We start from the raw sequence: 13227 nt of genomic DNA on the forward strand, positions 1-13227 counted from the left end.
AAACTGCAACCCAGAACTATGAAAGGAGATCATCTGGGCAGCAATGGGTACTCCAAATAAGACACAGGATCATTAAAAACATCATGATTCAGGACCAAAAGGAAGCCTGGCCATACTTTCCTCAGCTATACTACTTTTGTTCTGCTCTGGCTCCTGTTCACATCTTTCACACCCCATGAGATAATAATAACTTTTCATACATTTTATTCTGAGGATGAAATAAGACAATCTATGTAAAATAATTAGAACAATGCCTGGGGCAGATTAGGTTGTTGAGTAAATAATAGTTTTTATCATTATGATTAAAGGGATAACTACAACAGCAAAAAAAAATGGAAAGACAACATAGGATGCTTTAATCTGGAGAAGCTATTTAGTAGAATTTGTCATTCTGAAAATGACTTCACTGAATTCCTCTGGCTGCATATCTAGAGATTCTTGAAAGGGGCAGTGTCGATATTCCCACTGTCAGCTATTTATTCTATAACTCCACATATAATTCCTCTATAATATGATTTTAATTTCACTTCCAGCACTATTACTTTTCTTTTTTTTTTTTTTGCTGCACTTTCATCTTTTTTGGCTAATTCCCTTTTTTCATTATTTATTTTTATAAAATAACATGTGGGTTTATTATTGGGGGACAAAAATATGTAACAACCATGTTTCACTGTTTGTGACCAATCGGCAACGGACTGCAAATGAAGTAATCTGTTAGTTACATAGTAATGGGTGGACTCAAGAAGGAGCAGCAAAGTTTATACTTTATGTAGTTACTCTTAGTTAATATACTGTGGTTACTGAAATGTAACTGCATTGTTTGGGGACCAGTGTTATTTGAGTAAACTGGAGTAATGAAATTCATGCACGCCAGAACCATACAAGGACTGTGTGCATTTACTTTTCAGAGTCCTCAAATAGCTGCTCCATGTATTCAGGAGAGCTTTTACAGCCCCATTCAGTGGAAGAGTATACTAACTCTATTTTACCTGGAATCAAAACTCTGTTTTATTTCCCAGCATCATTGATGTATAATTGACAAATATCGGGGGGGGCAGTTAAAGTAAAAAAGAATACTAACTTTCCAAAGTTCATAATAGCAAGCTTTTTGAACTCTAAGAAGGTAAGATTTTCAAGCAATCATAAACATCTAGGAAACTAGGAACTAAATCCACAAACAGTATAAGGAATGCCTATGAAATAAATCATTTAATAAAATTGGGCTTTCATAAGACAAGATAGGAAATGGAAAAGAACCACAAGTATAAACTTCCTTTGTCAATATACAGCATCAGTAACTTTCACTAATAAACAGTTACTAATAAACACACATTCACATTCTCAGCAAAACTAACACCATCCCTAACCAAGTTCATTTAAGGAAAGGAAAAAAAAAAAATCACACTAGAAATGGTCATTAGGAAATTCATAAAAGATGTCTACCATTACTTTCACAAAGAGACTGTAATAGAAATAAAGTAGGAACAGTGGCTACCAAAAACTCATCAAATTTGCTTCCACACAAAAGAAAAACACACCTCAAGAAACAAAAATAGTAACAACCTTGGAAAAAATTCTAAATGCTGCAATTTAAAGTATGGCTTGAATTTTGTAAACCATTTAGAGATTTCATTTCTTGAAACATTTTTATTACAATTTGTCTTTTATTTTCATACTAAGAAAATGTATCCCCTAACACAACATCGATTATACAGAAAGGAATGCTAATTTGGTCATGTATAAATAACTGCATTCACCTGGCTGCATAGATGAGCATAAACTGGAAACATCTAAATATTTTGTCTTACTGTTCAGTTTTGTTTTTACCTGACACTAAAGGCACAGTATTTAGTAAACAGTCACAAGGTACTAGCTAGCACTGGTGATCATGGAGACAGTTTGTGTTGAAAGTTTTAATATATCTATAATGTTGACATAAAAAAACTTAAGTACTTCCATTTATAAATGTCAGGGGTCAGCCTGGGAAAATACAGGGCAAAACTGGAGGCAGAAAAGAGGTCATCTTAAAAATTTTGTCCAGGAAAATAATGTCATCCTTAGGCAAGTTGATTAAGTGCTTTATGCTTGGGTTTCCTTCACTGCCTGTTTCTCTACAGAATGCCAAGGTTGATCTGGCAACAGATTACAAAATAGATTGATTGGCTGTAGAGTTAATTTCATCAGCACTATTTTGGTCCCTTACAATCTATTCATCTTTTTCTAGTAAGAGGAGGAAAAGGGAGAGAAGAAAAACTTTTATAAAATCAAATAAGAGTACAAACTTATCATTTGCATATCTTTCTGATCCCATAATCTACTGCTGAAATTTATTTTTTAATGATCACTAGTTCCCACTGTTGTGCCTAACCTCTCTCCCTGTGCTGGCTTACAGAAATATAAGCCTGTAATAATATTCCTAAAATTTAGAAATTCCATTCCAAACAATATGCTTTTATTTATGTAGCTCTTTTATTTTTAAATGAAATTCCATATATCCAAAGCCTCATATATCACACATACTCTAAACATAATTATAAAAGAAATTTTTAAACATTTCCACATAATATTTTAAATGTCAATAAATGAGCAGTCATGGAATGTGGAAAGAGCCCTTAATAGCAATATATTATTGTACTTTAGGTGGACAGATAATATACTCACAAATATAAGAGGGGGGAAAGCATTATTATTCATGTTATCTAATTTAGCATATACTTTAAAATCAAAATAATTAGATATCTCTATCTTTGTGAATGTTGTGATACATTATGTTATTTATAGCCACGGTGATACCCACATGCAACTGAAGTTAGGCCGAATGAATTGAAATAAAACTCAATCTCAGAAATGTTTAGTAACTTGCCCAAAGTCACTGAAGTAGTTTCTAGAAGAAAAATCAGAATTCAATTTCAATTCTGACTCCAAAGTCTACATTTTCCCACTAGCCTCAAAGCAAAATTCTGTAAAAGTTATATTCCTCTCCAATAGTTTCTTGGGAGACTTGGGAATAAAATTTTAAACAAGAGACTCTAAGAAACTAATTCTCAAGATTCAAAATATATTTACAAAAAGAAGGTCTTAACAGAATGTAATTGTTTGATTAAGATTTCTTACCCATAGACTCCTACTACTTAACATTAAAGATATTGAAAGATTGTGAACAGTTTTTATCTTTGGGACAATCAATTAGTGACACTCGGCTAGGGAGGAAGGAGTGAACTCCCTCAGCTTTGGGATATTTCAAGTGGCTGGCTGGCTTTAAACCATTAACATTATCCTTTTGCATTGTCACTAAACAGATTTGACAAATGAAACCCGTTAAATAGAAGGGAAAACCTGGACTTTATAATTTAACATTCAATATTCTTCCAAAGTTCCCATACCAGATGGAAAGAGCCTATTATTTTTGAAGGAAAATTTTAATCAAAGTACTTAATTAGAAAAAAAAAATTACCCATTAATGCAAGTCTCTAAAGTTTACTTTGATATTACTATATTTTAGCCAATCTTCACCTTAAAAATGAACTTAATTAATCTGCTGATTTGAATCAAAAGAATTGTATTTTTCTTTTATAACCAATATTAACAACTTCAGCCTCATCGGCTGCAGCCCAATATCCACTGCAGAAAGTATTAACTTTTTATATTGAATATTCTTTCTTCAGGGAATTCCATTTTCATAGCATCAGCACAAAGACAGACCCTGCTCTCTCATGAATAGAAACACACAGTTCTAGAAGTATTCTAAATACTAAGCTAATCAATTCTACTATATAACACAGGAGTATAATAATTTATTCCAAATCTTCACAGTAGGTTTTAAAATAAAACCTTCTTCATATGTCCTCTTTGGCCCCAATGTTCTCAGACCTCCTAAGAAATTCACAAGGTAAGAAATAACACAGGATGACACTTCTTTAAGGTCATGAAGTTCACTGAGCCCAAAGACCCTAAGTCATACTATCCAACTAAATATATGAGTCATTGGCTATGACAAAGGACAGGGAAAAAATCAACAGTTGTTACTTAGGAAAAGGGTGAAAATCAATGCTAGTGTAGGCAACTCACAGAATTCACATTGCCCAAGAGGCAACTAGAACTGCCAACTTTAACAATGCTTCAATGCCAATCCTAGCTCAGCACTAGATTTCTTCTCAATTCTGTTTCTGCATTTGTTCCATCCAACTCTCATTCTAGACAATGAACCAGCTGTACATTAATCACTTCTGTGACATTGGACTCTTGTTTTTTAATCAGTTAAGACAATCTCCAAAAGTTAGTTTATCAATGTGTAATTATATAACCGTTTGAACTTTGAATCCAAAGTCCCAATTCTCAGGAATATAAATTCATAGTATCATGAAAATTTGAGTAACCATGACTCAATGAGGTAAATGAGTCCTGATGCTGGGTTTTACAATAAGATCCTACCCTTGGCTCTGTCACTTATACCTTAGGGACCATGGGCAAGTCAGTGATCATTCTGTGACCCAGTTTTCCTATCTTGAAAATGAGGATACTAACTGTATTTACCTTATGGGATTGTTAAGAGAATTAAATGAGTTAATATTTAAAAAAGTATATGGGATATACCAAGCTTGTGGAGAAATTCCCAGAGACTATGAAACACCAGGGACCCCATATGATTCTTTAATGCTCTCAACTCCTCACTGAGAAGACTTCACATATTATAAGCAAATAATTAAATTTAGGGTTGGAGGCTATAAAGATTCAAGGGGAAAATGGTGAAATCACATATATTTCAAGGAAAAGTAGTCAAAAAGTGGCCCAACTTGACTCATGACCCTTGGACTTTATAAGACCAACAAGAATAATTCTCACAGTTCCTCTGTTGGGGGAGATCATCTTAAGAGGAAAACATCCCACCAAATATTTATATTTCCAAACTCTTCCCCTCACCCAGTGATAAATTATGTTCACAAAGTTAAACCCTAAGAAAATAAATATTTAAATGCATTTATATCACTTATATCCATTTCCTGAGGTTTAGCCATAAAATCATTTATAAAATCTAAGTTAATAATAAAAGTTCCTGTCCTCCCTAGGGCAAAAGATTTGATTTCACTTTCTAGGAAATCTTTTATATTTTAAAAAAGGAATGCTAATTTCAACTAGGCAATGGGCATTCAGCATGGTGAAAATTTTTTAATAGTTGAGGATTGGTTAAAATGAATTAACTTATTACACAATGTTTAAGAAGAAAAAAATAAGCTTGTTCCACAGAAAAAGGATTCATGAGTTGCAGCATAGTCTCAAAAAGAAAAAAGTCACCCTCCAGGGTTCCTTTGGAAAAAAAACTTAGCTAATTCTACCATGTACTTTAAGGACTTGACAATTACAAATAGATTCAGGAAAATCACATGATAGATGGCATACTACATATACCCATATTTAGGTATGCTATCTTCCACGGCAGCAAATATTGTAATGTTAAGAAAACAATTTTCAAAGAGGGGCCAATCAGAATCCCTTGTGAGAAATACACCTTCTGAGTTGCGTGTCTTCCCGTAGATTATGGCAAGTGTCGCCCCAGGTACTTTCTAGGTGGCAGGATAAAAATCATCACTGTATTGAGTGAGTATAATATTAATGTAAGGCAATGAGTGACATAGTCCTCTGGTATGCAGGAGGGAAAAATCATTGAAAACCAACTATTTTAACAGAACAAGAATTAGGGAAAACTGAGGAAACTCTAGACCAGACTAAAGAACAGGCTGAGACAAAAGGAAAGACTCTTGCTCTCCTACGTCTTATTTTTCGTATGAGTAGCTTTGCAGTCTACGTATTTACGACTCAGATAGAAATATCTGTTGAGTTTACTTCCCGTGAATAAAACCACTCCCCCAGAGAGTTCAGCATTACTCAACTCTAGGCCTACTATGGAGACTTAATACCACCATAGAACATATTTTGTGTTTTAAATGATTATCTGTATAGATGTTTCTCTAACACATAATTTCATTTCCCAATTGTCCAATTCAAAGGAAATTTACTGCCATAAGTAAGGATCTAAAATTCAACTTGACAAAGTAGGATTATTTTCTGCTAAAAGTTAACAATAATGTTTTCAATTTTTACTAATAAATTAAAAAGCAAAGACTCAATTCCCATTCTTAATAAGGTAATTAACCTAAAACATTTCATGAGCTACTGAAATATACAAAGTCTCTAGCTCCATCTGTCAAGTACATCATAAATCAAAAAAATCCTGTAGGTGCAAGAATGTCCAAGTTTATTTTCTAAATATAAGTAGTAGAAACGCTTATGAGAGAAGATACATTTCCCTGTGCCTGAGCTATTAGCTTCCAATTACAAGTGAATAATGATGACTATACTTTTACTTTGTAAGATGAAAATGAGCCATCAATTACAACTTGAGAGTTATGTGACAATTCAGTACAGCACAGACATAGTATAGATGTAACATTAGTTTTCTCATCACATTGCATGTATACTCATCATTGCAAACATGATAAATTTCATTGGTTTTCAAGAGTTTACATAAGATGAGTAAGCAAATTTGAAAGGAAGGAAAAACAGAAAGATAGAATTAGCAAAATATTAACTAAAAATACGGTATGCATTTTATTCCAGAATTCTGAGGTATCTTTCCTTCTTAAATCCTCATATGAAGTAAGTATAATAAATTGGCACATCCTAAAAGGGCAATTTTGAAATATCTAGCAATTTTTAAGTACACATACCCTTTAACTCACAAATCCTACTTCCAATAATGCTACAGGATTACAAAAAAAATACATGTACAGTAATGGTCACTGCTATTTTATAACAAAAGTAAAAAACTAGATATATCCATACTATAGAATATTATATAACTGTTCGAAAGAATGAGGTAGTACTATACAAAGTCATATGGAAAGTGATATACATTATTAAATTTTTTAAAGTTGCATTATATTTTATGTAATTCCATTTTTTAAAGAAATCACACATATGCTTGTACACGCATAGAAAATGTTTGGAAAGATATACAAGAAGCTGTCAAAATTGTTACCTCTTTTGAGTGGGGCTAAAAGGAGCTTTGAGAGAAGAGTTTTATTTTTTTTAAAACAGTGAACGTGTATTACTTTAAAATAAACTATCCTTAAAATTCTTAACTCCCGATAGAGGGTATCAGAGGCCCAAGTTGAACGAGTCTCTGTTCAATTCAAATCCCGAATTCTTCCCTCTCTGACCTAAAGCTTTCAAATTCAATGGAATCCAACCTATATAATCTAGCTGTCAATCCATCTGACAAGCTAACCTAAATTTAAACCATAAAATAGTAAAGCGGGTTTAAAAACCAAACCTCTTCTCCTTTATCTCACATCCCCACTCCCCAAAAATTGCTTTCCCAAAAAGGTGGGTTAAGAGAAACTGCAAACATATGTAAACATTCTCACATGTTCTATAGCACCCGCCTGTCCCTTATTATATTCTCGGTATCGTCCAAGCATCTGGTCCACTTGCCGCAGGTTCCGACTGGTGTCCTTAAAAGAAAATAGACTGTATTAATTGTTCCAAACACTGTTTTTCCCAATCGATCTTGGTAGTATGTCAATCAGCTAAGTCAACAGTTTTAAAAATATACAATTTATATCATAGTTAAGTTGGATATCAACGTACTTCATAAATATCAAAGAAATCTAAACACCACTGACAGAGAAACTCAAATCCAACTACAGTTTACTTGTGTGAAATCTGATGTACATAATTTAAATTTTTAAGGTTGCCTAATAAGTCAGCAATAAAACCATAAATTGAAAAGACTCTCCATTTTCAATATGTGCACTTCGACTAATTCATACTCTCTTTACAGCAAAGGAATCCCAAAATAACAAATCTAGTAGATTGCGTACAAGAGAAGCAAATCATTAGAATCAGTGTTACTTCAATAAACATCACCTCAGAACTTGGTAAGGGAGAAAAAAGTGTCCATTAGCCTTAAGCTATGAACAACAAATTTAGTTCTAATCACAACAGAAATGGTTTTCACCTAAATATTCTAGGTTTCACCTTAGAGATTAATGGAGGTAATTCTTTCAAAAATATATACTTATTAGTGTACCTCATAGGTAGGAAAGCACAAGAATTCACACTCCAAAATTCCATTGTTATAGTAGTTTAAATACATCTGAAAAGAACAGGCCTTCTGATTTTTAAATTAAATCATAGCTTCTCCACCAAAAATTATCCTTTTCTTATCTAAACATGCTAATCCAAAGCAATTAAAAGCCAAAATCCACACTTATCCAGGCTAAAAAGAAAGGGATTAATAAGTAGGAAATAAATTCTATTTCTGAGTTTTCTTTTCCCAGTATAACTATGTTACCCTTCCCCCACCTCTTCCTAAACCCTTTCTATGGAAAGGATGGAAACTGCCTCCACTCAAACTTCCAAACACTGTCAAAAGTTAGTCTCTAAATCAAAATGGCATCTCTGTATCATTCATCCATATGTAATCTACCTCACCAAAACATGGGCAACTTCTCTAAAGGCACATGTCCAGAAGAAGCTACACTACAGTAATTTCTACTGGTTTCACTCCCACAATATTTTATTTAGAAATATTGCTTTATCCCAAAACACTCTTCACAATCTATCATATATTCCAAATGTCTTTACTGACTGTGGTAGGCAGAATAGCGGCCCTCAAAGAAGTCTAAGTTCTAATTCTCAGGACCTGTGTACATGTACCTTACGTGGCAAAAGGGATTTTGCAGATGTGATTACGTTAAAGACTCTGAGATGGGGAGATTCTACTGGATTATTGAATGGACCCAATGAAATCATAAGCATCCTTAAAAGAGGAAAAGGGAGGCAGGGGAGGTAGAGTGATGTGACATGAGAAGGACTCAGCCCATCCCTGTGGGCTTTGAAGATGAAGGAAGGCAGCCACGGGATGAGATATGTGGGCAGCCTCTAGAAGATGGAAAAGGCAAGGGAACAGGATGTCCCTCAGAGCCTCCAGGAAGGAATGCAGCCCTACCAAAACCCTGATTTTTAGTCCCATGAGACCAGTGTCAGACTTCTAACTTCCGGAACTGTAAGATAATAAGTTTGTGTTTTTTTGTTTTTTTGTTTTTTTTTTTTAAGACATAGTCTCGCTTTTGTTGCCCGGGCTAGAGTGAGTGCAGTGGCGTCAGCCTGGCTCACAGCAACCTCAAACTCCTGGGCTCAAGCAATCCTTCTGCCTCAGCCTCCCGAGTAGCTGGGACTACAGGCATGTGCCACCATGCCCGGCTAATTTTTTCTATATATTTTTAGTTGTCTGATTAATTTCTTTCTATTTTTTTTTTTAGTAGAGACGGGGTCTCGCTCTTGCTCAGGCTGGTTTCGAACTCCTGAGCTCAAACAATCCGCCCGCCTCAGCCTCCCAGAGTGCTAGGATTACAGGCATGAGCCACCGCACCCAGCCGTTTGTGTTGTTTTAAGACATTAGCTTTGTGGTAATTTATTATAGCAGCAAGAACACTAATACAGTGACTGAAACTACTACTTAGCTCAAACTACTTAAAATCTATTAAATGCAACCATTGTTAAACTAACCTGTAAAGAACTCGTTATAGTGTTGACCTTCTCAGTGACTTCTACTGTAGGATGACTTCCAATTTCCCTGTGAGTTGATCTGGCAGCCCATCGACTCAATCGATCACGATAGCAGAAGTGGTCTGACTCACTGGATGATTCTGCCATTGATTTATATAAATCCTTCAAAATAAATTCAGGTCAATGTCAATCAAATGGTAAAAATCGGGGAAATAGATTAACTATTCACTTTTTGATCTTTTTAAGTATTTGTTATGCCATTAAATATGAAATGTCCAATTTCAAATCAAAAGTATAGTTTATTATATCCCAAACAAGAAGCAGCACAATTAATCAAAGTATGCATCTAAACTACCAACACAGTTTTGTCATCTTAACGGTAGCTTATTTATGCCAGCAATGAAGAAGCCTGGAGAGCGAGTGGTGATGAAATCGTAAAAGGAGTTTTCCACAGCTTGTTGAGAAGTAAACATTTTTCCTTGTAAGAAGTGGTCCAAAGCCTGGAAGAAGTGGTAGTCAGTTGGTGCAAGGTCTGGTGAATACGGTAGATGACAGAGAGTTTCCAAATTCAGCTTCTGTAGTTTGAGCACCATTGTTTGTGTGACATGTGGTCAAGCACTGTCTTCCAAGAGGATTGGCCTGTCTCTATTGACCAATCTCAGCTGCTTAATTGCAAGTGTCCTCATCATTTTTGTCCAGTAGGTCACAGGAGACATCCGCTGTAATGGATTGACCACCAGGTTTCATGAAGCTTAGTGGATAATACCAGTACTGGACACCAAACAGACAACATTAGCTTTTTTTGATGAATATTCAGTTTTGGACTGGATTTCATCACTTCACCTTTATAAAACCATTGTGCTGAACGCTTGTGATTGTCAAAAAGAATCCATTTTTCATCACATGGAATAATACAGTGTAGAAATGGCTTGCCTTTTTGTCATGATAGCAAAGAAAGGCGAGCTTCGAGATGATTCTCTTCTGATGCTCATTTAATTTACTGATGCTAGTAAATTAATTCACACGAAACCCACTCATCCAGCTTCTTTACCGTGCCCATTTGTTTCAAATGGTCCAATATTATTGGAATAGTAACATCAAACCTTGCTGCTAATTCACATGTAGGTTGAGACGGATTTGCTTCCACTACAGCTTTCAACTCATCATTATCCACTTTGGTCTCAGGTCACCCACATGGCTCATTTTCAAAATTAAAATCACTACAACAGAACTTCTCAAACCATTGACATACTGTGTGTTCATTAGCCACATCCTTCCCAAACACTTCGTTGATATTTCAAGCTGTCTGTGCTGCACTGATTTCATGATGGAACTCATACTCAAAAATAACACGAATTTTTGACTTATTCATGGTTTCACAAAAATTGCTTTTAAAAAAAATTGAAAGATAATCACAAGACAAAATGTGCGTTTGAAAGACTGAGGATGTACCTTCACAATAAACATAAAACAAGAAGTGTCAAAGTGAAATGTCAGAGATATCAACTGTCAAACTTAGTACATTTCATACTTCATAACCTAATACATTAGTTCTTTTGCATATCATAATTTCTACACACATAGCTTAAAAATACAAAAAGTCATTTCACCATGTAACTCTCCTTCTTTTATTTTTTCTGCTTTAAGAGAGCAATTTCTCAGATATGATTTTAGTCGTGTTTACAATTCTCAATAATAATAATAATCCCTTAGACTGTGCAATGCTTCCAAATTTTAAAAGCACTTTCACATACAGGACCTCACTTAATCCGACCAACAACGCTGTATGGTAGATGAGAAAAACACAGAGAGTTTCTAAAATTATGACCTTGCAGGTATCTTAATATTAGTCTGATAAGAACATTGTATCTTTAAACATAAAAATACAACAGACACACAGCATGACCTGCAATAAGAGAATCATATTTATTGCACGGTGAAAACTCTCATGCCTCTTAATTTAAAATATAACAGAATTAAACAAATGGTATAACAGAGGTATAAATTCTATAATGACAAACATGTGAGAAGATGGCATTTTCAACAGCTCCACCGAAATAGAAAGCCAAACATCCTAAGAATAAATTTCATCATTTTTCTCTCAACATGCTTTTCTCCCATCCTTATCTCAACTTTCTATTTAATGCATAAGAAAATTATTTCATGCAAGTAAATCTCAAAAGTTTCAGAAAACCTTTTAATAGAAGTTGAAGAAGCTAAATATATTTAGAACAAGGAAGCATCAGAGAAAACTCAAGCAGTCAAAAGTTTATTGATTATCCCAATAATTTCATTTTCTGCTTAATAGAGGGTTAACTTAATCTTTATTTTAATACTAATTTCTATAATCTTCCTAAAATCAATATGGCCATATTTTTTGTAACTTAATTAAGTACAGTGTGATAAAACTTATTTAATGATAGAATACTCTGGACTTTTGGAGCTTTATTTTGAATGCCTCTGGGAAGTACATGACCATATACCTAAAGAGAAGATAAAGGGAATTTGCAAAATATACATAGATCCTAGAGCATTTAATGAAAGCAATTGTGTTTTGAAAATATTAGATAAAACTAAATCAATAAAGAACCAAAGACCCTTGCTCTGAGTTTAGATGTTTCAACATGAAATACAGTCCATCCTTGCCACATCAGAAGAAGGATCAATGGAATGAATATCCAACTTCCTTACATTAGCTGAGACAAAGTTAGAGAATATCCTCAAACACATATGCTTCTCCTCTGCCCATCCCGTGCCTCTAAACTTCCTTCTGCACCTGTCTTCTCTGGCTTTTGCCTCCCTTCTTCTAGCTATAAGCACTAAGGTACAGTGCCCACAATGTAGCTCCCATCCATATCAGGAAACATGAACAAGAAACTAAGGCTGACACAAATGTTTGGCTTTGTTTTTCCTGGCTTACGATTGTGTAAGTCCAAAAGAACAAAGAAGAAAAGAAAACTTACATTTAAAGTTCACCTTTTAAACTTCGTAAATCACTTCTGTGTGTATCTCATAAATTTATGCTACATGACCTAAATCTTTTACTGTAAGTTAAAGTACTTCCCAGCACTTTCCATTAGTGAAAGCAGGTAAAATCAACACATTCCGAGAGCCTGCTACAATGCCAGATACTATGTGGATGCTTAAACAGACAACCCAATTTAATTCTCATAATAAATTATTAAAATGAACACTATTAACCCCTAATTTATAGAGGATGCTAAGGCCAAAAGGCGGTAAGCAACATATCCAACTCCATGCAGTAATTATAAGTAGCAAATCCAGGATGCAGACCCAGGATTTTGCCAGCCTTCTCTGTCTTCAATACTATGTTCATTCCACTGTGTTCCGCTATCCATTGTATACAAAGAGTGAACAATCTTAACAGTTGATAAAAATTGCTAAAGACAGCAGCAGGCCAGGGCCTGCTTGTGTCTATGGTGTCCTCAACTCCCTCTCATTTCCAGTCAGCATAAAAACATCAAAAAGAGGGGGAAAATATCAGAAGATGAAATCTTAACTAGGCATCAGGGGAAAATATGAAGTGACATATCTATGCTACATTAAAATAAAGAGCAAAATAAAGAGCCCTGCAAACAAATCAAACCATTGGCCTCAGGGTAACCATTGTTTCCTGATTCCTTTTACCTCTAGTAT

General features: G+C 34.5%; 1 protein-coding gene across 1 annotated transcript in view; it reads right to left on the bottom strand.

The window, feature by feature from the left end:
- Positions 1-9717, bottom strand: part of CEP128 (centrosomal protein 128kDa) — a 414369-nt gene extending 404652 nt beyond the window's left edge. The window contains exons 1-2 of the mRNA XM_012656064.1: positions 9571-9717; positions 7425-7511 (exon numbers count right to left, since the gene is read on the bottom strand). Of these exons, the coding sequence (XP_012511518.1) occupies positions 7425-7511; positions 9571-9717 (234 nt within the window). The remainder of the gene's footprint in view (positions 1-7424; positions 7512-9570) is intronic.
- Positions 9718-13227: the final 3510 nt, after the last annotated feature.

This window comes from Propithecus coquereli, unplaced genomic scaffold (genome assembly GCF_000956105.1).
Source record: "Propithecus coquereli isolate 6110/MARCELLA unplaced genomic scaffold, Pcoq_1.0 Scaffold5, whole genome shotgun sequence".
Classification (NCBI taxonomy): Eukaryota; Metazoa; Chordata; class Mammalia; order Primates; family Indriidae; genus Propithecus; species Propithecus coquereli.